The following is a 27,100-nucleotide window of genomic DNA, read 5'->3' as shown; positions in this document are numbered from 1 at the left end:
TCGAGTGAAAAGTTTTCCAGGAGTGATGAGAAGACAAAAATGAAAACAAATCGATGTTGCGAGCTGCAGAGAAAATCCCAACTCTCTTGGTAGAAGGTGTGAAGTTTTCTGCACTGACTTGATCTGTTAACTCCGTTGAGCTTTACCGAGAACTGACATTTTTTTTCCAATGATCGGGAAAGTTTAAAGAATATGGGTTTTGCAACAACTTTCTTTTGAAAACAGTCCATAAAGACCATGCTGGCGTTAAATCATGTGGTTGATCCTTTTCTTCCTCCTGCTGATACAGACCCTGAAGAAAAGCTCATCCACGGTTTGATCTGGTCCCTGAGGCCTGAAGGCTGTCATCGCATGCCTCGGGGTCCAACTGTCCCGGGCAAAGAGACTACGGCCTCATCCCGCTAACACCTGGCTCTGCCATTTCCTTAATGCATTTTATTTCCATAATGTCAACATTATTATTGTGATCACTGTTTTGCCTGCGAGTCTGGTCATTTACTGCTCAACTGAATACGCCTTCGGGTGATGATTATGATGCCATCTGGCTCTGACATAAAAGGGGAAAAAACAGGGACTTGCTGTAATCCTTTCAGTGCAGTATCATTAGATATTATCACCATTATGTTATTTGTGAGATGTCGAAATACACATGTGTGAAACACTTCCGACCCAATATAATTAGGTATAGATGATGGCTTTTCTTAATATCATTCATTATAAATAGAGATTTTTTCATCTCAGAATTTTTTCTGATGAATTTATCTTGACCCCCTCGTAACGGACAAGATACTCATTTATTTTAAGAAAATAAATATATATATAATGTCGTAAAAATGTCTTCAGTTAGGTATAAGAAATAGTAGGTTTGTTACTCAATAGGAAAACATTTTTGAAGTTTACGGGGTGATAGATTTCCCGTCAGGTTGGCAGTAAGGCAGATAGCCATAACTGTCAATGACTAGCTCAGCTAGCAGGGATTTCATTCCTTTATAAAAGTCCTTTTGTTTTCAATGCAGTTGCAACAAACTTTATTTTAAAGTTTTTCAACTATGTTTTAGGGGGTGTTTAGCAGTATTGGGCTGATAAAGCTTCACGAATTGTCCTAATTTATGTCCTAATTTGATTTGAGATCAGAAGATGGCGCCCTACATTTAATCAGAAAAGATACGATTATACTGTAGAACAAATATTATAATCTATTTTCCATCGTCTCTACAAAATCAAAACGCTTCATGAAGCTTCATCGACACATCACTATTCATCGACAAACTGTTCCAGATGGCGCTACCAGCAGATATCCCACCAAAAAAAAAATAACAGTGGAAAATCAGTGACAAAAATGCTTAAAAAGAGTAGTTTAAATGATAAAACAAGGGGCAGATACATATTTGAAGTTCCATTGGTATAACACACTACGCTCGATTAGACCATGTCTTGCAATGTTCACAACATTTTTCCCCCCGTCGCCCACTTTTAGCATTCCCATGTCCATCTCCCAACATCAGCATGACATGCATCCCATCATTAATAAATGGAACAGGACGACAGTGCAGTGTGTCCTAGGCCATGGCTGGACTGTTTTAGCTCAGCTCATCCATCTTTAATGCCTCACTCCGAGATGCTGGACGATCCACAGACAGATGGCCGAGGGGACAGAGCGGTCAATAGTTGGGCTGAACCCCACCAGATATATCACCGGCCACGTTACATTGTTTGCTTCATCAAGTGAATGGAGCGGAGCTGCCCGTCGGTCAAATTGTCGAGGAACAATGACATCATATTGTAGTGGATTTATTTATTAATGGAGCTGCAGACCAGGAGAGCGAGGACCAACAGGTGCAGCACAGTCTAGCTCATCTATTAAAGATAGGAAACGTCCCATTATCTACTGTATCTATAATATTTAAAAGCGGCGCAGAGCTCCGAGTCAGCGCCCGGTGAAGGTTTGGACGCGATACATTATACAGATGCTATTACTGCTTTCGCAGCATAGTAAATAAATTCCTTTCATGTCTCCGACAGTCGCATTCAATATTCATGCGGAGCATCATCATCACCCACAGAATCCTTTCAAATCAGTCAAGGACTCTCTGGAACACACAGCTTGTAGACATTTATCCAGTAAAGCTGCAGTGAGAAATATTAGGATAGAAAAATAGTTTCAAGACGAAAATCATATTGATTATGATGAACATTTTTGAATGTAGAGAAATATATTTAGAATAATGATTCAGGAAAAATACATAACAGTTCTACTTAAATTGTTGATCAAGAAAAAAGTATCTTCATTCTGAGGTAAGCAACTGATTAGTTGGTACATCTGGTACAGACTGGGGTGTAAGGCTGGATCAGATCACTGATGTAAGGAGGAGTCTGACCATGAATAGATCTGAAAGTAAGAACCAGAATTTTTAAATTGATCCTAAAAGAAACTGGCAGCCAGTGAAGAGTTTTAAGGATCGGGGAAATGTGAGTTCTCCTAATAGAGCAGGTCAGAATTCTCGCTGCAGAGTTTTCTATTAACTGAAGGCGAGAAAATTGTCTTTTCATTCATTGAGGCTCAATTAATCTTAATTATCTTTGCGATTTTTTTCCTTCACCGAACCAATTCCAGTTTGACTTTTAATGTTGATATCCATAATAATAAAGAAAAGAAAAAAAAATTGCTGTGAAGACCAATTTCCTTCTGACCTCTGAAACCACACATGACAGCGTCTTTGTGTTTGTTGTGTGAATGAAAAGTGTCTAATAAAAAATCCGATAGAGGAGATTGAAGCACCAGAGCAGCAGGTCAGAGAATCTTCGGTGACAGAACCGAAGAGCGAATAGAATCGTTTTAAAAGCATGACCTTGTTGTTTGTCCTTAATTAATCCAAATTATAATATAATGGCAACCTCTTACTTTTATCAAAGTCTTCAGGTCCCGAAATGACGGAAATACTAACATTATGTAAATATTTAGCCTATTTAACAAAAAGTGTATCTAAGAAAATCAACACTTTTCTTCCGTGGTCTCAGCCACATGTTTACCTATTTATACTTGAATATAAATGATAAAACAAAGCTCGAAAGTATCGATCAATAGTTTATGCTATGTTCATTTCTTGCGGTTCTTCTTTTCCATACCATGACGGTAAATTGGATAAAAGCTCACAGAAGCTCAGAAACTACAAACTAAATCCCAATGTTTCACAAAAATTAAAAGTGATAATAAAATGTAGTTGTATGCAAAAATATATGAAATATATTCACAAGTATGATGCTAAGAAAATTCTTAAGATTAATTTTATATTAATGTATTTTATATCACTGCCAGATGAAACTGAAAAGTTTCAATTACACCTTTACGATTAATTGCAGCATCAAACCATCTGAAAATCCTGTGCATGAAGGTGTTTTTTCCATTTTTTAAGGTTTATTGTGTAGTTCCAATGTTTGCAATTTTGCGAGGGTAATCTGTGATAAAAGCTTGTTTGTGGTTCTTTTTGTTAAAGAAGCGCTACAGAAAATAGAAGATTTATTTACTGGCTTCCACCACAGCGTAACTGCATTGTCGGGATAAATGAATCTCTGCCCGAGCATTTGTTTAAGAAACAAATTGCTCTGGATCGCTTTTCTCATCTTGATACTTTAAAAAATGTACTCTTAAGGAAACAGATATGACGGAAATAAATGCAAGGGCCGTCTCCATCCTTGATGTGGTGGCCAGGTGTCACATGTTGATTCAATGCTGATCTGGAGTTAAATCATCACAAACATTTAAAAACAATAATAATGTATAATAAATATTGCATATGCTGCTTTAATCCAGGCTCGTCTTAACTGGACACATTGAGAAACACTACACAGATAAACAGAAAAAAAACATTCTCTAAATCCCTTTTACTGCTACAACATTTGACCCTTAGTTAGCTTAGAATGACGTCAATACGATAGAGTGTAGCGCTCCATCTCAAATCTACACTGTGTGTGTGTGTCTGTTATCAGGTTGCCCTTGCCAGGAGAAATACAATGAAGTGAAATATTTTGCAGAATATCATTGGTGCTATTCTGGGACTCTATGGAGAAAAAACAATATCCAGATACGCATCTGTCGGCCGCTGAACGCAGAAGAATCCCAGCTTATTGCCTGGAAGGGAGATAAGAAGCCCGGAGCCCGGAGAAGTATAAATGAGATGTGTGGATTTGCGGCATGCATGTATACAAACACCCAACACAGTCCATTACAGTGAAGACGACCACAGATAAACAACACTGACAGTCCAAGTATTAGCCGTTAAAAGGTCGGTCGGGATCTTTATGAGAGGAAACCAGTGAGGAACCTCCTCCTGCTCCTCTGTGGACGTACATGCGAGTCAAACAGACGCACTTCTATTAATCATTGATCTTTCCATTGCTTTGTGCATGTTTTATGTTTTAATTCACTATATACATCTTGCAGGAGCTACTTTAAGAGGAAGGTTCAAGTGTAGTTATAGATTATGGAATTCTAGAATCTTCAACTACACTTGAACCTGGATTTTTTTTATACCATTTCATGTCGAGCAATCCTTTTCGAGGATGCTGGACATAAAAACGAATGACATGACATGACAAAATGACACGAGAGTGGTACTTGTCATTGTGAAGCCACGCATATCTGAACTGGTCTCTCAAAGGCATCAGCAGAAGTCACTGAAAAAGGACTGATTTGCAGGCATGTAATTTGTCATGAGTTCATGCATTGTGTTGGTTTTGTTCTTTGAACAAGGTGATGTTCATGCACGGCTCATTTTGTGCACCAGTAAAAAACATATCTATGTCTTGAATTCGAAAAAAATGATATTTTATTTTTCACTAAAGTAAGTAAGTAAGTAATATTTATTTATATAGCGCTTTTCGAGACCAGGGTCACAAAGCGCTTTAACAATCAAAACAATACTCAAAACAGTACATACTTCAAAGATCAAGACAACACCGAGAACAACACAGGAGTTCGAGAAATTCAAGGAAAAGCCTGAACAAATAGAAACGTCTTAAGATGTTTCTTAAAGGAGTCAGTAGATCCATCAAGCGCAAAGAGAGAGGAAGATCGTTCCAAAGCTTAGGAGCAACAGCCTGAAAAGATTTCTCTCCTCTGGTCCTGAGCCGTGTGCGTGGAACCATAAGTAGATTCTGATCCACAGACCTCAGAGACCGAGCTGGGGTGTAAGGCTGGATCAGATCAGTGATGTAAGGAGGAGCCTGACCATGAATAGATCTGAAAGTAAGAACCAGAATTTTAAAGTTGATCCTGAAAGAAACTGGAAGCCAGTGAAGAGTTTTAAGGATCGGAGAAATGTGAGTTCTTCTACTAGAGCGGGTCAGAATTCTCGCTGCAGAGTTCTGAATCAACTGCAGACGAGACAGCTCCTTCTTGTTAAGACATGAAAACAAACTGTTACAATAGTCCAGACGAGAAGAAACAAACGCATGGATTACAAGCTCCAGATCATGTTGTGACAACATTTTCCTAAGTTTAGAGATTTTTCTCAGTTGAAGGAAACAGTTTCTTGTCAGTTTTCTGCAGTGTTGAACAAGAGACATGTCTTTATCAAATACAACACCCAGGTTTCTCAGGCTCAGTTTGACAGACTGACCTAAGTCACCCAAGTACTGACTCAACCCTGGAATCTTATCATCAGGAGCAATCACCAGAGTTTCAGTTTTGTCCACATTAAGCTGTAAAGTGTTTTCACTCAGCCATTGTTTGATTTCTAGCAAACAATTGACTAAGCTGTTCAGCCTTTGGGGCTCAGTTGGGTCAAAAGAGCAGTAGAGCTGGATGTCATCAGCAAAAATGTGATAAGAAACATCTGGAAATCTCTGAATGATTTTACCAAGGGGAATCAAGTACAGCAAAAACAATAAAGGACCCAGAACAGAACATTGAGGGACTCCACACAACAGATCTGCCGATTCAGAACAGTGAATTTACCAGAGTCAGCCGACATCATGATGTCACTGGACACTTTCAATAAAGCAGTCTCCGTAGAGTGATGTTTACGGAAGCCAGACTGAAACTTCTCATGGATGTCGCTCTGATCCAGGAACAAAGACAGCTGCTCGGACACCACCTTCTCCAAGATCTTGGACAAGAAAGGGAGCTTAGAAATAGGCCTGAAATTACTGAGGTCAGTTGGGTCTAAGCCTGGTTTTTTGAGCAGAGGCTCCACAATGGCATGTTTAAATGCATTGGGAAAAACCCCTGTGGAAAGGGAGAGGTTCACCATATTGGTAACCCAGGGGCCAATTACATCAAATACTTTGATAAAAAGCCTACAAGGAAGGACGTCATCTGAGCAAGAGGAGGGTTTCATCTTGTTCACTAGTGCTGAAATATCACCCAAAGATACAGCAGTGAAGGATGACCAAGAGGAGGAGATGGGCTCAGAGACAGTAGGGGTTCCCAACAAAGGGGGAGAGATTTTCTCTTTGATCAATTTAATTTTGTCAATGAAAAATCTCAACAATGCATTGCTGTCAGCTTCACAGAAGACCGGCGTGATTTGAGGAGCAGGAGACACGAGAGAATTTGCTTTCCTATTTGCTGCTACCAGTTTTCTGATGTAATCAGATCTAGCAGTTTCTACCATCTCATTGTAAGAAGTCAACAGATCCCTGAGGTGAAGTCTGTGCACCTCAAGTTTAGTAGACTTCCAGAGACGCTCAGTCTTTCGACAAAGTCTCTTCAGACTCAGGAGATCTTCATTTGTCCAAGGGCACCGTTTTTTCTGAATTTTCAAGTTCGATTTAACAGGTGCCACTTGATCCAGTATTTCAACACACCACTAAGTGGTGTGTTGAAATACTGGATCAAGTGGCACCTAAAAAACCTAAACACAGTGGTTTAGGTTCACTAAAGAGGGGTTCGGTGAATGCGCATATGAAATTGGTGGGGTTCGGTACCTCCAACACTGTTCTAGAAGAATGTACGGATTTAGGAAATGTGAATAATTCGAAAGTGCAAACTTAAAAACCTTTTATGATCTAGATCTATATTGTTAAAGATTATGTTTTGTAGCTCAGTGTTTTTCACCCTTTTTCTGAGCAAAGGAACACCTTTCCCATTGAAAAAAATCACAAGGCACGACACCAGCTAAAAGATGATACTCCGTAGTCCAGGGAAGCCTAACTTTTTCTGTTAAAAGCTACTTTTTCGACGTCTGCTTCGATGTCTAAGCTTGGACCTCTTCGAGGCGTTTCAAAGAGGTCCAAGCTTAGATGTAAAGTTAAGTCGTCTTTTACTCTTCTAAGCTAAGACCTTTTTTTAGACATCTTTTAGTCGTCCAAGGTTGGACCTCTAAGTTTAGACCTCTTTAAGAATAAAATATGTCTAAAAGAGGTCCAAGCTTAGACAACTAAGAGGTCTAGTAGAGGTCCAAGCTTGAACATCTAAATAACATAACATTGAATTCACAAAGGACTTTTTTAGGATTTTTGGGTGCTTTTCTCAGTCAACTGGGCCACCATTTTTGATTTCTTTCTTTCGATTATCTAATATAATCTATATAAATGATAATACTTGATGTGACAAAATTTTGCTTTGCTTGTCACATACTTTTATGGCCATTAAATAAAGATCTCAGTGGGTCCAAAATGGCCCGTCGGCGACAAGTTTGGGGCTCCTGTTCTAAATGGATAACACCCACAAGTAGAAAAGATCATCCACCAACTCAAAGTTAATATTCAAAAGTATGATAAAGTTGTTTGAATCATGCACTTTCAAAGAAAGAAGCCGAACGACTTTTCACTTGATGCCTTTATGTTGTACAAAAATATTCATATGCAACATTTATAAAGAAGAACATTGTAACACAACTGTAACATCAGAGCGTTGTTTACACATCTTTGGCTCGAAACATTGAACTCCAGCAGCTTATCAGAATTCACGGCGCATGATGACATTGCAGGTAAAGAGCGAGGGGCGCCTGTTTAAAGAGCGCTCGGCTGCCCTGCAGGCGTCGTGTCCGCCTGATGCAAACCACACACTGATTTAGGCATGATACGTGTCCTGAGGAGATAAACACGGCAACACATGACTGACGTTTTTCATAAGCCAGAAGCCTTGTCGTCTAATGTAATCTTTCACAGAGAATAAGAGAAACTGTACCGGCTCCTCTGAGAACTGCCGAGGAATTTCTTTGTGAAGGGAAGTGTTTTCTTTTTTCTATTTCCTGAGGCTATGGTTTTTTGTTCAATTAAATTTTCAGATGAAAACACAGATACCAAATTAAATATTTGTGGGGAAACACTGCCTGCGACAATTTTTTTTTTTTTTTTTTTAAATCCGTCCAACTGGAAGATGTTTAATAAGAAAATAGGGAATTAAAAAATTCATTAACAAAACTTAAAAAAAGTGTTAACTTGACAATGTTGTTTTTTCTTCCTAATGGTCTAGTTTTAGCTTCCTGTTAAAGTAGCTTTGCTTCTTGTTAGCTAGCTTGTTTTTAGCCTAAAAAAAATTGTTTCTTGTTGTTTATTAACATTAAATAAACGTCATCTTTCAATTCCAGTTTAATAGTCAAAAGTCCATCAAAACCTTTATGCTAAAATAGGTTTGTTTATTTCAACTATATTTTTAGGAACAATTTATATTAATAAACACAGAAAGAGTCCGAAAATGGAATTATGTAGCAAGAAAAGGGTGTTTTTCTTTGATCGTTGTGGATTTTCTCAAATACTTGCTCGAGTTCAGATGTGCCATAGTTGTGGATTAAAAAAAAAAAAAAAAAAAAGGATTAAGAGGCGACAGAGCATTGTTAAGTTACAATAAAAGGAAAAATAATAGCGACTTTACCAAAATAGTCTTTTAGTTTTGGCAAAATAACTTGAAGGTTAAAAGAGTTTTCTATCTGTCGAAGACAGAAACTTCTGTTCATGTTCATTTGAATTCTAAAGACATCCATCATGTCACTCAGAAGCTTAAAGGGATTATTTTAAAGAACATATTAACTATGTTGCGTAAAATCCTGTCCTCATCTGATCACAGCGAATTAACTAAACTCACCTATGGCACGTACGGTACTGTGGAAACAACTGATCATTTTAAGTCACCTGATTTAAGGATTGTGATGTCAATCAAACTCAACTTATCATTTGCCCCGCCCTCTTCTCTCAACCATTAGAAAAATGCAACTTGCTCACAACGTTTTGAAGAATATCAACCTTCCATTAAGGGGCCTACATGAGTCATTAATGGTAGTTTAAAAAAACATAAAACTTGTCAAATCACTTGACATCTTTGGCAACTTCATCAACTTCCTGGTTGGCAGAAACAAGGTTTTGTTCGAGTCACCATCAAGATTTGTCAGATAATTGATTTGTTCCCACAAAGATTTCCTCTGGCTGTCGCTCGGATATGAAGGACGGCTCTCTGGGCAAGAAGATTGATGACTTTTCTGCACCACATTGTACATTTTGTGTCGCACTAATCAGCCGTGCATCACTCGCAAGCGCAACCGATGAAGGGTTTTAAATTCGGGGCGAGATGATACGCGTTCAACTCCGCCCGCCGTTTGTTGCCAACATCACGCATTGATTTTTCACTCAGCGAACTCATCGCCGAGCTCGCCAGCATTCACTCCGACAAAACGGAGTCAAGTGCAAGCCGGCACACACACACACACACACACAGACATTACAGTACATTACATGGTAACAACAGTGGAGTGGTGTTGGGAGTGCAGCACTCTCATCAATCAGTAGTGAAGTCCAGTCCAGGGCGACCCCGGTGTCACAGCTGCCATTACAGCAGCACGGAACTGCCGTCAGAGAGCTGCCAGGCTGAGTAATGGGCTCGCTGCTATCAGCAGTGCAAATACAGAGCATAATAACACAGACGACGCCTTTTTAAACAAGAATATTTGGTTTGAATTTTGTGTCGCCTTTCAAAAAAATGACATTTAACTTTGTTTTTTTTAGTTTAAATACATGCACTGAAACAAATGTTACCCGTTGAAAAACAATTGTGATACTTTTTGCTTGATATATTTAAAGCTATTGAAGTTAAATGGTTTAAAAACAAGTTTTTGAGTGTGATGAGATATTTTGACGAAAAATAAAACAACATTTTTGAACTTATTAGTTAATTATTATTAATATTATAATTAATTATTAATAAGGCACGCAATGCGACAGGTAACGTATTTAAAAAAGCTTGTGGCAACAAAAAAGTAAAACTCAGATATAATCTGGGACTTGTAACATAAAGCTTTCTGAATAAAATGTAACTTTTAAAATTCAAATCAAATTTCAACAAGAAATTGATTGATTTTCTTAAGCAACAGTTTTACATTATGTATCCTAATGTATTAAATTTCATTTTAAAACCATTTTTTTTGGGGTATCATTAGCCGAGCTTGGCTCGTGTGTCTTGGCTATAAAAGAGGACCTGCATCAGGATGGCCACGTCAATGAGTATCTGCACTGATCCGCACACCCAGAACTGCGACGGGCTGTCGTTCATCACAAAGTACGAGGTCTTGAAGATGTCGCCAGCCGTCCACAGGAGCACCATCTTCACGCTGGTTTGGGAGACAAAGACAAAGAAAAGAAAGGTTGTGTCAGCAAAAAAAAAACTTTGAAAAGGCTGATTAAGAAATTATAATTTTTTTATTTGTCTTAATATCTTAAAATAAAAAACTTTTCTGGACTGAATGCAAGTAAGTAAGTAATTGATATTTATAAAGCGCTTTTCCAGACCAGGGTCACAAAGCGCTTAAACAATCAAAACAAAACTCAATAAAATATATACTAAAAAGGTCAAGATAACACAGAGAACAACACAGGAGTTCCAGAAAATTAAAGGAAAAGACTGCAAGAATAAAAAAGATCTTAAGATGTTTGTTGAAGGAGTCAGTAGATCCATCAAACGCAGAGAGAGATCGTTCCAAAGCTTAGGAGCAACAGCGTGGAAGGATTTCTCTCCTCTGGTCCTGAAGCGTGTTCAGGAACCATCAGTAGATTCTGATCCACAGACCTCAGAGCCCGAGCTGGGGTGTAAGGCTGGATCAGATCACTGATCTAAGGAGTAGACTGACCGGGAATAGATCTGAAAGTAAGAACCAGAATTTTTATGTTGATCCTGAAAGAAACTGGCAGCCAGTAAAGAGATTAAAGGATCGAAGAAATGCGAGTTCTTCTACTAGAGCGGGTCAATTCTCGCTGCAGAGTTTTGTATTAACTGCAGGCGAGACAACTCCTTTTTGTAAGGAAATGAAAACAAACTGTTACAATAGTCCGGACGAGAAGACATAGACGCCTGGATTACAAGCTCCAGATCATACATATTTATTTAGCTTAAGGCTGTTTATACAACATATTTAGATACAGAACATGGAACATAAGAATGAACTCTAATGGGGGTTTGCAGTTCCATCTGGATCCAGAATACATCAAGGTTGTCAAAAAATAAATAAATACAAAAATGTACATCCTTTTTCCTGCAAGAAATGATGATGCATCTACAAAAAGGGGGTAAAAAAAAGACTCTTATAAACTTGGAAGAAAGTGCATATTTCAAGTCCAGATATAATAAATCAGACATAATTGTGCTGAACAACTTTGTTCTTACTATGCCAGCCTCACTAACCACCGTGTCTCACATCCTCTCATTCGTTCCTCTTTTTGCATTTCCGACAGGCGCAGATGATAAATGGAACATGGCATTACTCTTTCTACTAGAGTCTACCGGACCCAGTGGAGGCACGGGACCATCAGTCATCAGTGAAGCACACGACCGCGGTCTTGAAACGTGACGGAGAGAAGACGTGGTGAGGGAACCAACACAGGACGGTGTTTATCTAGCGTGCAGAAATGACAGATAAGACAGGAAGATGAGGAGTGAGTCGAGGGCTGGAGGAGGCGGGATAATGATGGTGGGAAGGTGGGGGGCGCTCATTGTGAGCAATCCTTGAGTTCTCCTTGTCAAACTCCCCACAGATGCAGGACCAGTGATGGAACATACGTCTAATCGTAGAAGACAAGAGTGACAGAGAAATAAGGGGAACATCGTGAAACAGAAAGTTATGATTTAGAAATAAGGAATAAGTACGTGGATCTTCAGGAATCGCACCATTTGATTTGATTCTTGCAGTCATGATGCGATTTAAAATGTTCGTATAAGTTCGTATAAGATGATTACAGATGGGGCACTGTATGTTTTTTTTTATCTGATAGTTTCCGATGTTGGGCAAGAGTGCATGCTACAGATCTATGGCTATTAGGGGTAGAAGAAAATAAATAAATAAACTAAACATACATACATACATATTTTTTTTCCACCATTCACCACATGACTTACTGTAAACCTTAACATCATAAGTCTTTTTAAATAAAAAAAAAAGTAAAATAATTGTATTATATGTATTGTGTGTGTGTATATATATATATATATATATATATATATATATATATATATTCAGCCTTGTTTTCTTCAGTTACTTAGTGACCAATGCTCACATCACACTTGACATTTCTCAGGCTTATATTCACCTACTCAGTACTTGATATTGATCTTTTTATGATAATACACTTTGGTCCTTTTTGCGTGTATCTGGCAAACCACGAAAGGCAGCATTTAATTTGAACCAATCTTAGGGAGCACCACTACACACAACAGGGACATCGAGTCATCGTAAGTTAAAGTTATAGTTCATCCAAAACTAAAATTCCATTCATCTCGACTCACCTTCATGTCGACCAAGAGTTGGGATTATTTTATGGAATGTAAAATACAACATAATACATTTTATTATACTATCAAATATATTTTTGGTTTATTTATATTCAATTAAATGTGTATAAAGAAAAAGATAATTTAATCTTTACATTCAGAATTACCATGCAAATGTTCACAGTGTTTTTTCATTTTGGTGTTTCAATTTAACCTCTCGGCGCTAAACGGCAGTAGTCATTACTTAGTATGCTTAAGGAAGAATGTAATACCGCAAGATCCCAGTGATGACTGAGGACAAGAGGATGCCAAGCCAATTTCTGGACATATTTTGGCCTTCAATTCAAATCATTCAATAAACAGAATAGAACAAGTCAAAATGCAGTTTGCCCTAGAATCCGTACAAAAACTATGCAAGTGTTGGGAAATATATAGTATTTTATCTTGAACTGAATATCTTGTATAGCTACAGCCCTACTTGCTATATTCTTTTATTTATCCTTAATATTTGTTCCTTAGCCCCATTTCTTTTTTTTGGGGTGTTTATGATTTTGTTTCCTAAGAGTACATGACTTCAATTAGGATTCTTGCATAAACCGACCCCAACCCAAATTGGAAAGAATTCAGGGATTTTCTCAAATTTGAGAATAATCTGTTCCTGACATTATGTTGGAACTAACACATAAAAGAAGCAGAGAAGAGTGATCTCCACCAATATAAAGCTTAAAAACACATTTTTTCTTATTGCAAGACAGATTTCAGCTGCTGTTGTGTATTGTGTGGTGGGAGTGACTTTTACCTCCGAGCCACTAATCTGAACAGTATACACACACTATTAGAAATATACCAGGAGTGACATGCCTGATGATCACCATGGTAACCTTCCCATGCTAATGCAAGTCATGTTTTAATCATTAAAACATAAAAGATACATAGCACGGTGTAAAATGTTGCATCATTTAAAAGCTCCATGTGTTTCATCCTCTTTGTTCCATTGAATATTATTAACAAAATAAGATTATAGGGGGCGCTAAGTAAGCAGCTACTCTAACACATATTTGCTTCTGATCCCAACTAAGCTTTAAAGTGTCCACATAAAAGGGGGAAGATATAGAGGAGCAAGAGTTGAATCAAAGACTTGTCAGTGAATATGAAAACACTCCCAGAGTCCCTTAACAAAGACGCTAAAAACAATCCGAGTGTCTAAATTGGCCCTATACGCTCCCCATTTCCCAGCGCAGACCAAAATGAATCAGACTATTTTTGTTCACCCAGGCGTGGAAGGAGTCTGAATCACACTCATGAATTCCGCTCCAAACAGTTTAGACTTTTGGCGTAAACACTCCAGAGTTGAACTAAACTCCTCAGAAAATGTGCGCATTAGAGAGTTTTAAGTCGTCATGAAATCAGGCTTCTTTTGCTTTCTTGGTGCCTTAGGGGACATTTTCTTTTTTTTTATTTCTCTGAAAGCTTGTCCACCAAGTTTTCTTCCATATCTTTCTATCTTTTTTCTAAAGAGATGACGCATCATTTCGTTTTTTTTTTTAATACCATCAATACGCCTTCACTGCATCAAATTCAACAGTGTTGGATAAAAAAAAACAACCGTTTTCTAAATGTTAATTTACTAAATAAGAAATGTATTTTTGAGTCTATAAGGCAACAATAACATAATAACAATAAATCAATAATTCAATTTAAACCACTGCACTGTTGCCTATAAGCAATTTCTTGTCAATCTACAATATTTATGAGGGAAATACTTAATGTGTTGACTTGGATTTCCATTCCAGTTTTCGCTAGAGTAATATTTCTAAAATTTAAACAAACTGGCCAATGAATCCGTTTCCTCTGTGACAGACTTTTTTCTTATAGAATTATTAGGTTAATTAGGAGTTTAATTTCTACAGTGGAAGCTAATGTGTCTACCAAGTCCTACCTAAACATCATGACAGCCTGTATTACACCAAATCAAGATTGTTTAAATATAATTAATTCTAACTGATCCCCTGATGTATCTTTAACCGAACTGAAGCTGCTCTTTGGTCATTCTCACAACTTAAAATATGAGTGACTTTCAATGCTACTAAATAAACTGAACTATGAGTGATGAAAGACATTTATCACATTTATATTAAAATGTATATAAAGTATATATTGTACTGCCTTCTCTATTTTAAAGCTTTCAAAACATGAATAGCTCAATCTGGAGTTATAACATTCTCACTCTGGACTGGGGAATGTTTTGTCTTTGTCATAGTTCTGTTTAATAAGGACCCAGGTGTGGAAAAAGTCTCAGAAACGTAGGTCAAAATTAAAATCAAGAAATCCAAAAGGTAAGGAAATAAAAACTCTAAAAGACATATTGGAATTAACATACAGAAATGAGAATAATACTCGAAACTAGAGCATTTAAATATTATAACAAGTGTTTCGAGTGTGTGTTCATCTTGCCTCTGACAATTGTACTCGTCTCTCTGTCACATTCTTGCAGCCAATATTAACTCCGACTGCCCGACAGCAATGTTCACCTGACTTTCCCTCCACTTCTTGCCACCAACTATATTCTCCTGCTCGCTCGTCTTCGCACTGGTCTGTCTGCTGCATATTTATGAGCCCCTGCTGAGCTGTGTGAGTGATAGCTGCGCTGCTTCTCCGTAAACAAAAGGTAATATGTGTGGAACACTGCTCAGGCTGGAGAGGTGACTTTTTTTAATTAAACCAAAAGTATCACAAATTAAAACTTTTTGATGTTTGGTTGTGCTTCCTCAAGCCGGGATAATCACTTCCTCGGAAATGTTTCAATTAATATTTCCCAAAATTGCTTAGTACATATTAGCAGGTAAATCGACTTTCTATTGAACATGTATTTTATATTAAAGCAACACTATGTTGAGTTTTACTTAAAAAAATATATTAAAAAAATTAAAAGTCGTGCCTTGTGCAGTAAAACTCGCTCTTGACTACAAAACCTTGATTGGGCGACCCAACCGTTTACCCTTGTCACTGTCCAGGAATATGAAACAAAAAACCCAAACAACAAGAGCCAAGTAGTTAATTAAACAAATGTATGTATAGAAACATTTATCTGTAGGGTTACTTCAAATATAAAGTTGAACATTGCAGAGAATACAGAAACACATACAGGGAATTATAATTCTGCTTCTTATAAACCCTGTTTACATCAAATATTCATAGTGTAGAGATACCAACTCTACAATTAGCATCTCAACAGCTTTAATACAGTAAATTTGTCTTGATGTTTTTGAGGCTAATAGAAGCTTTTTACTTGTTTAAATGTTAATCAAAACCCAATTACATTATAATAACGACATTTCATTGATGTTATAGTCTGAATTTAAAATGGAAAATATTGACGCATGAATTAACTATTGATGTTGCGTTACCTGAGATTTGTAATAAAACTTTATTAATGCAATGATTTTTCTCATTTAATTACCACTAAAATTACATTATTATGTGTAGGGATTGGTACTGAATTTTCGAACAAATTACGCCAGTACTACAGAGAACCGATTCAAGAAAATGATGACATCAGAAGCTGCTTTATTTTTCATTTGTAGGGCCGTCGGACAAATTGTCAAAACCTCCAAAAGGTTAAGAACATTTTTGTGTCCAAGCCTCATCTACTCCTCCAGAGCAAGTTTTCTCAAAAGCAGAGGATGTTGGGGTTCTTGAGAAAGAGTTATACACAAACCAAGATAAACAACTAATCTGTTCTCGCTGGTTTTTTCTCTCTTTCTTATACACCGTTATTGAAACTGTTAACTGTGTTGAAATAACCGTTATAATTTGACACTTTCAATAAACTGTTATTGAATTAATGTAGTTTTGCAGCTGTGATCAGATTGGCTTTATTGTAGTTTACAGTACTTCAAATTCTTGATATTATGACTTTATTTAGTTTCACTCCAGCCTTAGTTGTTTTGAACTGATCTGCCAACATATGTTGACATATTAACGTGTATCATTTTAGTATTGGTACCTTGTCATCCTTTTATGTGAATATATAATTTTTGGTATGCAACCAACTACTTCCTCCTAACAGACAGAAAAAAACATGGAAAATGTTTGAAAATAAACAAAATTGGAGTAGTTTTAAGTATAATATTGATTAATAAAACTTTTTTGGTGGATTTCTGGACAGAGGTGAAGTTGACGACAACACCAGTAGCTTAAAATGGACATACTGTACATTTTGGCTTAATATTTAATAAGGAAAGAATAACGGAATGTAAAATAATGCTTTTTACTTTTACTTTAACTTACGATGACTTGCCATCTCTGTTGTGATTAGTGGTGCTGCCTGAGATCCACCTGATGTTGCTTCCAATCGGTTAAAATTTCTCGGTTGACCAGATTTACACAAAAAGGACCAAAGTTTATTACCATAAAGAATATATATATATAGAGCATTGAATATGTAAATATAAGCCTGAGAAATGTCAAGTGTGATGCGAACATGGGTCACTTGGCAGCCCTGCTACAGTTGAACCATTAACAAGTAACTGAAGAAAACAAGGCTGTATATCAATAGAAAATATTCCCACATAAAGATGATAATAAAAAAATCTTTTTTTCTGGGGTGGATGCCTTGGAAAGTGAGGCTTGTGCACATACAGACAAAAATCAAACAACTCAAACTGGGATACGCTGCATGAGAAAACCATATTTAGATTATATATTTATATATTCCGCTGATGACTTTGCTAACTGCGCTAAGATAATTTTCCACTCTCCCTTTCATCTCTCAAAGACCGATCTTTCATTCCTCCCTCACAAGTCCCAGCTCCACCCTTTAGCTAATATCCTCACTCCAGAGACAAGGAATATTATTAACAAGGATAAGTCATGAACGCTGTAATTAAGAAGGGCAGGTCAAAGCCAGTCCCTGCAGTGGTGCAGCGGGACAGAAACAAAATACCAGGGTGAGGACGTTTATCTCCGAAAGTGTCGCTCGGAACAACTCTTCGTCATGCTAGTCTCATGTCGCTTCGTCTAAGCGAAGCCACATCAATCTCGGGGGCAAAGTGATGAAAGAAGGGAGGACTCAAAGGGGAACGGAATGATTGGGGTATTGATTGAAGGCTCACACAACAACACTAGTCTACAACAATTCACGAGGCGTTTGTTAGCTTTTTAAGCATCAGCAACTTTCTTATCCATCAGAAAGTCGAGGGATGTCAAAACCCACGACCAGTGGCTCTGAAGAAAACCACCACGAAGAAGGATGATGGACGACACTTAGTCGCTCTTTGCTGTGATTTCAGGAGAGTTGAAAGGGGAAGTCCCCCGAGTTCGAAGAGTGACCGGAGAGGAGAAAGCGATGGAGATTGTGACGGGGTTGACAGTTCTGACTGCAGACCATTACAGGCGTTGGAGTGTGTGTGTGTGTGTGTGTGTGTGTGTGTGTGTGTGTGGAACCCTCAGTAATCGTGCTTGTTATTGAGCGAGTGCTCTCAGGCCAGCTATTAGCCCCTCTAAGAGGCTGCAGTGGACAAGTGGAACACTATCACTGGGAAAATGGATGAGTGACATTTAGGAGGAGACAGAGAGAGCCGGGAGAATTAAATGGACCCTGAGTGTGATGTGCTTGCGGTTTACTGACGTCCGGTCCTGAGATTTCTCACTGGACGCATCCTTAAATGTCATCTTTTTTTTTTTTTAAGAAAAAAAAGCAAGATTGGTGAATAAATTTCATCTTAAAAAAATGACACATTTGACTCAAGTTCATCGTTTTAGTTGAAGCTACATCAGCCACACAGGAAGAAAAACACGTTTGTATTGTATTGATTATTATTATTATTATTATTATCAGATTCTTGTGATTCTTGACACATCAAGACTCGAGTAAAACACAAACTCTATATGGGACCATCTTATTGGTAAGAAACCAGCCCATAGCTCTCGCCGAGTCAGCGTTATGGTGAGATGTATTTTTCATGCACTTTACACTTTCTTTTGCCAGTTATGCTGTTTTATTGTTGCGGTTCAGATTGGATGATCAATGTTTGGAAACAAAATTGCCATTCAAATAACTGGTCGTGCCAAAAAAAGGGGAACACTGTTGTACACAACTTGTATTCAAAAAAAAAGTTTGAATTTTAAGTATTCTAATCCCTCATGACATTAAGTATGACCTGAAGTTTTGATCAGCACTAGGCTGACGGTATTTCTGCGAATACATGTCAGGGTTGGGATTATTTTCAGAGTAAACTAGTCACTCTTTTTGCAGTTATAGGCAAAAATGTATATACATATCAGGGTCGGTATAGAAGAGAATAGAGGCAATTTTATTTTTGTTTTTTATCCTTGTATTTTTCGGACCGGGAGGATAAAGAAAAGTGAGAGCAATTCACGACCGCCATATGGACATTGATTTGTGCCTTTACCATGGATTACATTTTTCCAATCCTTAGTCGACATGGGGGTGAGTTGAACATTTTTGAAATTTGGTAATAAACAGTGGAGAGTAACTTTTTACCCTTTAGGAAACATCTAGCAAGTAAAATAAATACCAACATATAAACCCATGCATGACTTCACCACTTGTTTTCATCATCTTCCTCTTAAATTGTTTCTTCATGTCAATTTGCTATTCAAGCTGAACAAAATATCAGCTTGACCACATTTCAAATTGAACCTCCTCCAGCCTTGAACCCACTTGCTCCCATCTAAGACCAAACTGGTTAAAATTCCTCAGACGACTGAACTCTCCATCTCCTGACCTGACTTCTTTGTAACCTCAGGCTCTTCACTTGTCAGCCGCAGTCACTGTCAAAGTCACATGTGCTCACCTGGTATACTACTTTGGGGACCATGCGACGCAGCGGTGAAAGGTCAATTGAGCAAAGAATTGTGTTGTGAGCACAAAAAATAGCACCTGTAAAAAGGCAAAATGACTTAACACGATAGCAATGTCGACGTGAAAGTGGGTTTCTAGGTTCACAGCCAACTGACCATTAAAACTTTGACCCACATTTAGAAAACTAGAAGTAAATACAACACTACTGATGATACAATACAATACATGGTCTGTATGTTTGTAAGTCTTTAATACAAATGTGTGTTCTAAATAAAACTCCAACAACAGCAACCAAGCAAGAGGAGTTCATATCTGTATTTATGGAAACCATTTTGTCTTTATATATGTAAACAATCCAAAAAGGTTAGAATGGGATTTGTGCAATATTGTATTGATTGCAATACAAAATTGTTAAAAATAAACTTGTTCAGATAGTTCCTCCAAAAGTAACATCTGAAAAAGGGTAAGTAAGTAAGTAAGTAAGTAATATTTATTTATATAGCGCTTTTCGAGACCAGGGTCACAAAGCGCTTAAACAATCAAAACAATACTCAAAAAAAGTACATACTTTAAAGATCAAGATAATACTGAGAACAACACAGGATACATCTAAAACAAAAGTAACTTTCCACAAAGTTCCACATGCAGGTAACCAACCACTAATTTAAAGATGGGAATACTTGTTATTGTGAATGCATTGAAGCAGGGGTGGGCAAACTCGGTCCTCAAGGGCCGCAGGGTGTGCAGGTTTTTGTTCCAACCGATCAAAAGGACACATTTTGACCAATCAGGTGTCTAAGGAGTGTAATCAGTTGATCGTCAGTCTGGTGTTGCTTGTTTCAGCTGAAACCTCATCGGTTAAAATGTGCATGCTCGATCGGTTGGAACAAAAACCTGCACACCCTGCGGCCCTTAAGGACCGAGTTCGCCCACCCCTGCATTAAAGGGAACAAGGTTGAGCAGCTAGTGTCACAAGAAAGATAACTTAAGAGAAAAAGAGGTTTAAAATGTATGTACACCACATATGTCCGGCTATATAATTATAAACAACCCATTTAAAATGTTACCAACAGCCCACCAGACTCAAACATCCACCACTCATAACGCACCGATCATAAATTATTAGTTTTGTCTCAAATGCATTTTTACCCGGGCTAGTCCTGTGCTGTGTCCCAAATCGCATACTAACGTACTAAAAGTTAGTATTTTTAGTGCGTTAGTGCATCTCAATTCTTAGTATGCGAAATTTAGTGCGCCATGCACACTAAATTGGCGTACTTACACGCCCACAAAACTGAGCATGGTTTGATGGACACTAAACACACTAAACAGCCGCCATCTTAGTTACTGGAAGTTACGTCATATATAAATGCATATATATTAATATACTTACAGGTGCATTTTCCGCAGCAGTAGGAGGATAAACACGTCTTCGCTGCTGATACCAGCTTAAATATCTCGCGATTATTTAGATTCTCATATTTTTTCTTTATTTCTTTTTCCAAAGTTGCAATACGTGCTGCCAGCAGGTGTCGGCGATAGCGTTCAAACAGCTGGTTGAAACATCGTTAAATAGAAGTAGAAGAAGAAGCTGTCATGTGATTTCCGGTTAGTGTGTAGCAGCAGAGTTTGATTTGAGACATGCTATCTGTGGAGAATTTGCGTACTAGTTAGTACGTACACTATCCTGATGCATACTAACTTCTAGCATACTAAGAGTAGTATGCGATTTGAGACACAGCACTGGTTTGGGGAAACTCATGATTTCTGTTCAAGACCATTCGCGACTGTTGACAGAATAAGATGCAGTTGCCGGCCCGTTGTCACTCACAAATAAGGCAAACGTGTTAATTTACCATTTACAAGAGTAACCGTTACATCCCTAAACCCAAGTTTTCTATTTTTTTCTTTGTGAATGTCTTTTACACAGCGGCGGATCTAGAAACATATTTATGTGGGGGTCAGGAACTTTTGAGGTGTGGCAATATGACAGACGTATATATGCTGAATCGAATCAGTTTGGAGAGGAACTTCTGGTGGGAGCAGGGGTGACAAGGACTTCTTTAAGGATGGCATTTGCCCACCCTATGCCGACCCGGTAGATCCGCCTCTGATTTCCCCACATGCTCAGAGAAAAGTACAAATTTACTACTAAAACCTTTCCGAAACAAAATGTTGCTCGATCCTCTCCAGTCTCAATAATGTATTGGTCTTGGTTGCTGTAGTCTTGATTACGAAACTACTCTACTACTTTAGGAACTGTCAAAAATAATTGACTAAATAAGATTTGTTTAGCCTAAAGTGGTAGTTTAGGGAGTAACCACAATAAAAATAAGTCTTGTGTTAACCTCAGCTCCACTATCATTTTGTTTTTCCAGCTTGAATATAAGATATTTCCGGAGTTATGTTTGCTGACAGTGACTTTGACAGCAGCAGGGCGAGCAGAGAAACAGCTGGCATCGGTCTCTAGATAATTTTCCGGCAGATTAATGATGTCGGTCACAGCCCAGCGGGATCTGCAAAGTTTACAGCCGCACTTGGTTTCACTGGGGAACAGTGTTGTGTCATGGGGGCGTTTTTTAAAAACATATTTTAATAATCAAACCGTCTAGTTTTTAATCATATCGATCAAATTTTGTGATGAAGGGTTTCGTTCAGCATGATTTAGAGATGATGAAAGGTCAGAAATGATGCCTTTTGTAAAAACCCAAGCTACAATGTAACAATTAACTTTTCTGCTCATTAGCAATACAGTAAACTTACAACTGTTTGGGAGTAAAAAATAATGATACAACCAGTCCAACATTTTTAATCATAGATACTTAACATAGATGTTTATTATACTTATACAGGGTTTTAAATGTTTGTAAATTACACAATTTATATAGTGTGGTTTTGTAGTATTAGTCTGTGAGGCGTGGTACTACAGTGACTCACGGAGTAATACTACCGTGACTATGGTGCGGCTACATAGTTGACCAGTATTTTGACTGATTTTTGAGCGCCGTGTTCCACATAAAACCATTTTGAGGTCATTAAGTAAAATAATAATGAATACATAAAGATCATAAGGTGCACTGAAGATCTTTGAGAAAATTCAAGTATTTTTAGTGCACATTATAGTCCGAAAAATAAGTATGTCTGTAATGTTGGTTATCATTTAGTATTTAAAGCGGGTCTGCAACATTAATTTGTCTCTGATAGCTACTGGAAGGGTTTTGATGTAATGGGATTAAGGGGGTGTTTGAAGGGAAAAAGAACCCTCTGTCGTTATATTGCAAAGTAAACTTTTTTTTTCTCATTTACAATCCCAATTCTTAGTGCGTCACAATTGCCATTGAGATTTACTTTTTTGTACTAGGGAAATAAAATGTTATTCTATACTTTTTTTTTCGACAACTATCCATTGCTTTCCACTCAACTAGGAAACACATCAAACAGCTAAATTAAACATTCCATCTTTGACCTCAAACACACACATTCTTACAAAACTTCAGTTATATCCAGATCCATCGACAAAATAAAAATAAAAACCCTGACTATTAACCACAATCAAATGCCTTTTTAAAAACTGGTGTGGAACTCTCGCTCACCACTGTCGTCTCCTTACCTGCCATCATATGAAGGAAAATAATGCAATTTAACTACAAAAAAAGTTCCTTCAAATCACTAATAACTCACTCCACATCTTTCACGTTTTTTTCAACAGTGGAAAATGCGTCTTAAGATATTATAAACGCTAATGATTTTTTTTTACAATTCGAATCATTCAAGTCAATAGATTGATGTTTGCTAAAGCTCCATCCGTTAAGGTGATCTTGACGCTTTCATAAGAAGTGATCATCATGTTAGCATTGTACCGTGTGCGACATAAATGAATCAATAATAGGCAGTTAAATCTTTAGCCAACTGAATTGGCAGCTCGAAAATACTTAAGTTACGGATTCTGCTGGTTGGACGGTTCCTATGCTTAAGAAGGCTCATGATAAGTGAAGGCCAACTTCAATGACATTATGAAAAGCCTCTTTTTTTTCCCCCTAACGTTCACATTGGTGTCTATATATGTGCTGACTTGAATGCACCTGGGCGTGTGTGGGTGGTGATTTGACTGCAGGGCTTTAGCTCTCCCCGGGGTGGAACTGCGAGGATGCAAAGACGGATATCAAAGGACACAGCGGGACGAAGGCTGAGAAGCTCTTAACCTACTGACGATGAATTATGCATTTTGATCGATCACACTTGAATGAATGGGAAGGTTTTTCAAGTGCAATTGAAGGGATTCTTTTTGAGAAAGTAAAAAGGACATGCTAGTTTAAAATGTATCGTTTGACAAGATGTATGGTCACGCATGTTAATGTAAGCAGTCTGTGGTTATCCATCGACAGTGGTCTTCCAGAGGATGTCGATAATGGTAAAGAAGACGCTATGCTAATGAAGACCCCAATTAAACCGTCTTTATTTTAAACTTATTGTCCTTCTTTGGAAGTTTAATAGGTTAGCTTTGATGGAATATTACTGAGTAGAGTGTGATATTAAATTAGAGCAACTACAGGTAATAACATGTGAACCAGTGCTTCGTTTTAGTAGGAAATGTCATGTCTCAAAAAGACATATACCTGGTTTAATCAGATAAGTGATCAGGAAAAACACTCGCGGTTGTATGGTTCATTTAAGAGCAGCTTGAATGTATTCCATTCTTTGTTGAAAACTCCGTTCTTGTCTCTTGGATAATCAATAACTAACGAAGTTACTTTTACTCCGTAGTAAGTTTTCGAAAACCTTGAAACTTACAATGGAGTATCAAGATGCGAAAGAAACAACTCTTACTTTAGAGTGAAATCAGACAATCTATGAGAAGATTCTGTATTTATCCCTCGTTAATTTAAACCAATTCTGACTGGAAAACAAGTGGATAGCATGAGGGCAGTAAATAAGTGAACATGAGTTGATAGATGGATGGATAAACTTTATTGATCCCTCTGGAGATCTCCTTCAGGAAATTGTTTGTTGTTTTATAACAAAAAATTGCATCTAATTCTGATTCAAATTATCCGTTTCCAGCGTAAGGTTGTTTATTTTTCCCAAACGTGGAGTACAGTAACCCTGTTTTGCATTAAGTCTGAGACTGTATCTCGTGCTAACCCACACCAATTAAATTCCTGGACTGGAATTGGGCGGGTTGCCAACCCCAAATGAATTGCAAAATAACTTGAGGTCAGGTGTGACTGACAGGCATATCAATTTCTCCTCATATTTTATGCTCAAGAGTTATCTCAGGATACTCATCATCATTTCAGCAGAAATATTATCAGGGATAGCTGCAGATCGAACCTTCCCTCGAGGTTAAAGGTTACAAAGCCAACATTTAGATATTTTTTTGATGTGGTCATCGGAAATACAATGCACAGAAAAGAAAAAAAAAAAATTAAACAGCATTTCTACATTGATTGCAAAGCAGAACAACAACTAACAAGTAGACATTTTATCACTTAACTGTTATTTTCTACACAGCAGGTGAGAAAACACATTCTTATATGTATGAGGAGGAAATGAGAAGGACGAGACAATCCTGGAATCCTACAGGAACAAGTGCAGTTGGTGGCATAGAGTCGAAAGAAACAGCCATTTCTCTGTATGATTGGGAATTTCTCCGAATCTGCTCAATGGTGCAGACATGACTTCAATTTCAGCAACTCTAATATTACTCTGCGAATGTTTAATCACTGCGTACGTGGAAGGAAATGACTTTTTCTACTAATGAAATGCAAACTCAAGCGTGAGCACGAGGGGAATCATTCAAAGTTAAATAGAATGTTTGCAGCATTGACCGAAGCGGCGCTGAGAGAGTTGAGAAACATATGCTTTGTTAAAAAACTCTCCCCATTAAGGATTTCCTACTGCAGTCGATAGAAGTTCATTTAATTTTTTCTCTAATTTAGGTTATTCTGTATCTAAACAGTCTTTATTACATGTGTCAAAGTAAAGGCCCGGGGAGCCCCCAAGTTATTTGATTTTGCCCACTGGATAGGAGCAGTAGAGGAGGTCCACATAAAGTAGATACTTAAAAAACAACAAATAAACCAGACATAAAAACAGCTTGGCAAATATCCTCATCACATTAAAATGACCAGCTGCGTTCTGAAAGAGTCGATTTGTGCATGTAGTAGTGAAATAGTCATTGATCCTAGATTTAGACATTCCAATATAAAGGGCAACATCTATTTAAGACACCCTTAAATAAACACATTAGTTGACCTTTAGGTTGTAAATTAAACTAGGATGAACGTGCAAATATTTTGAAGGCTCCTTCTCCACAGCAGTCCATGAACAAGAACTAGGGTACTTTATAAACCTATTGTGCACAAGATTGCATATTTGGGTGTCAACTTTAGGAACTAAGAGAGAAAAGAAAAAAAAGGAGGAAAGTCACACAGGATTGCCTTGTAAAGAAAACAATACCAATAATCCCATTTAATAGTCCATCCATCCATGCATTCATCTATCCATCCATCCATCCATCCATCCATCCATCCATCCATCCATCCATCCATCCATCCATCCATCCATGATAGCACAGAGAAGACCAGCCAACACTATCATAGACACCACAGTGATGATTACCATAAACGAAATCTGTAGGGAAGAATTGCTATGTAATGCATATGTAAGACCAGCTAATGCATATGTAAGGCCAGCTAAGATAACCACAGTTCCCTGGAAAGATGCAACGTTGAAACACCTGAAAAATTTTAGGCAGACTGCAGAAAGCTAAATGAAAGCAAAAAAAAGGACATGCAACTTTTAAGAAGCTGTAACTTAATAGCTGTAGCTTAATGTTTGAGCTGCAGAGCCCTCATTTAACATATTTATGAACATATTCACCCTGTTGCATAAACGTAATTATAATAAGGGAGTAGTTAGCGCAGGTCGTTTTCAGCATTTTTCAGCGTTTGCTGAATTCACGCTCAGTCCAGACAGAGCATGGCGGTCATTTTGAGTCCAAGAAGAACTCTGTACGACCCCTGGAATTTTGCACTATAGGAGGAACAACTCTTTAAATATAATTACAAGACCCAGTGTAACCCTTAGTTTCCTGTTAGACACTCAATATGGTATTTAAACAGAGAGATATTCAGCCAAGTAAAATCCAAAGTATTTGTAAACTGAGGGAAGGGAAACAAAAACGAAAAAGTATAGAAAAATAAAACCCCATAGATACAATTCTCATGGACATTTTATCAACGCGATATTTATTGGTTAGTCGTTTTCGTTATTCATGTAAACTCATGACACTGCTTTATACTGCTTAGATTTATGGGAATCTCCTCCACTAATGTCAGCATCAATGCTTTCACGATTGTTTCACCACAACCCGTTACAAGAGCCTAAGCGTCTAAACGTGTGCAAGTGATCCATCTGGGAATCATCAAGTATGCAAGATTTGATGCAAAGACACCACACCTTTTTGTTATTTTTCTGAAATAAAAGAGCATTTTTTCCCATCATAGAGTGGTTGGTAAAGGGAGAATTAAATCAAGCAGGACAAGATACTCCAGACTGTAAGTACCCAGCCTTATCAT

The 27,100-nt window shown here is 37.6% G+C and overlaps 1 protein-coding gene across 3 annotated transcripts in view; it reads right to left on the bottom strand.

The window, feature by feature from the left end:
* The window catches only part of LOC148073873 (solute carrier family 66 member 2), a 70,345-nt gene that overhangs the window by 2,890 nt on the left and 40,355 nt on the right, over window positions 1-27,100 (bottom strand). For 2 of the 3 annotated variants that reach the window (XM_087796843.1, XM_087796844.1), the window contains exon 5: window positions 10,412-10,544. In XM_087796843.1, the coding sequence (XP_087652969.1) occupies window positions 10,412-10,544 (133 nt within the window). Of the gene's footprint in view, window positions 1-7,765; window positions 10,545-27,100 lie in introns of those variants that run through there. The other variant, XM_087796845.1, reaches the window with a different exon arrangement.

The sequence above is a fragment of the Callionymus lyra genome, chromosome 8 (genome assembly GCF_982586985.1).
Source record: "Callionymus lyra chromosome 8, fCalLyr1.hap1.1, whole genome shotgun sequence".
NCBI lineage: Eukaryota > Metazoa > Chordata > Actinopteri > Syngnathiformes > Callionymidae > Callionymus > Callionymus lyra.
The sequence above is the reverse complement of the archived record's forward strand: the minus strand, read 5'-3'. Positions and strand labels throughout refer to the sequence as shown.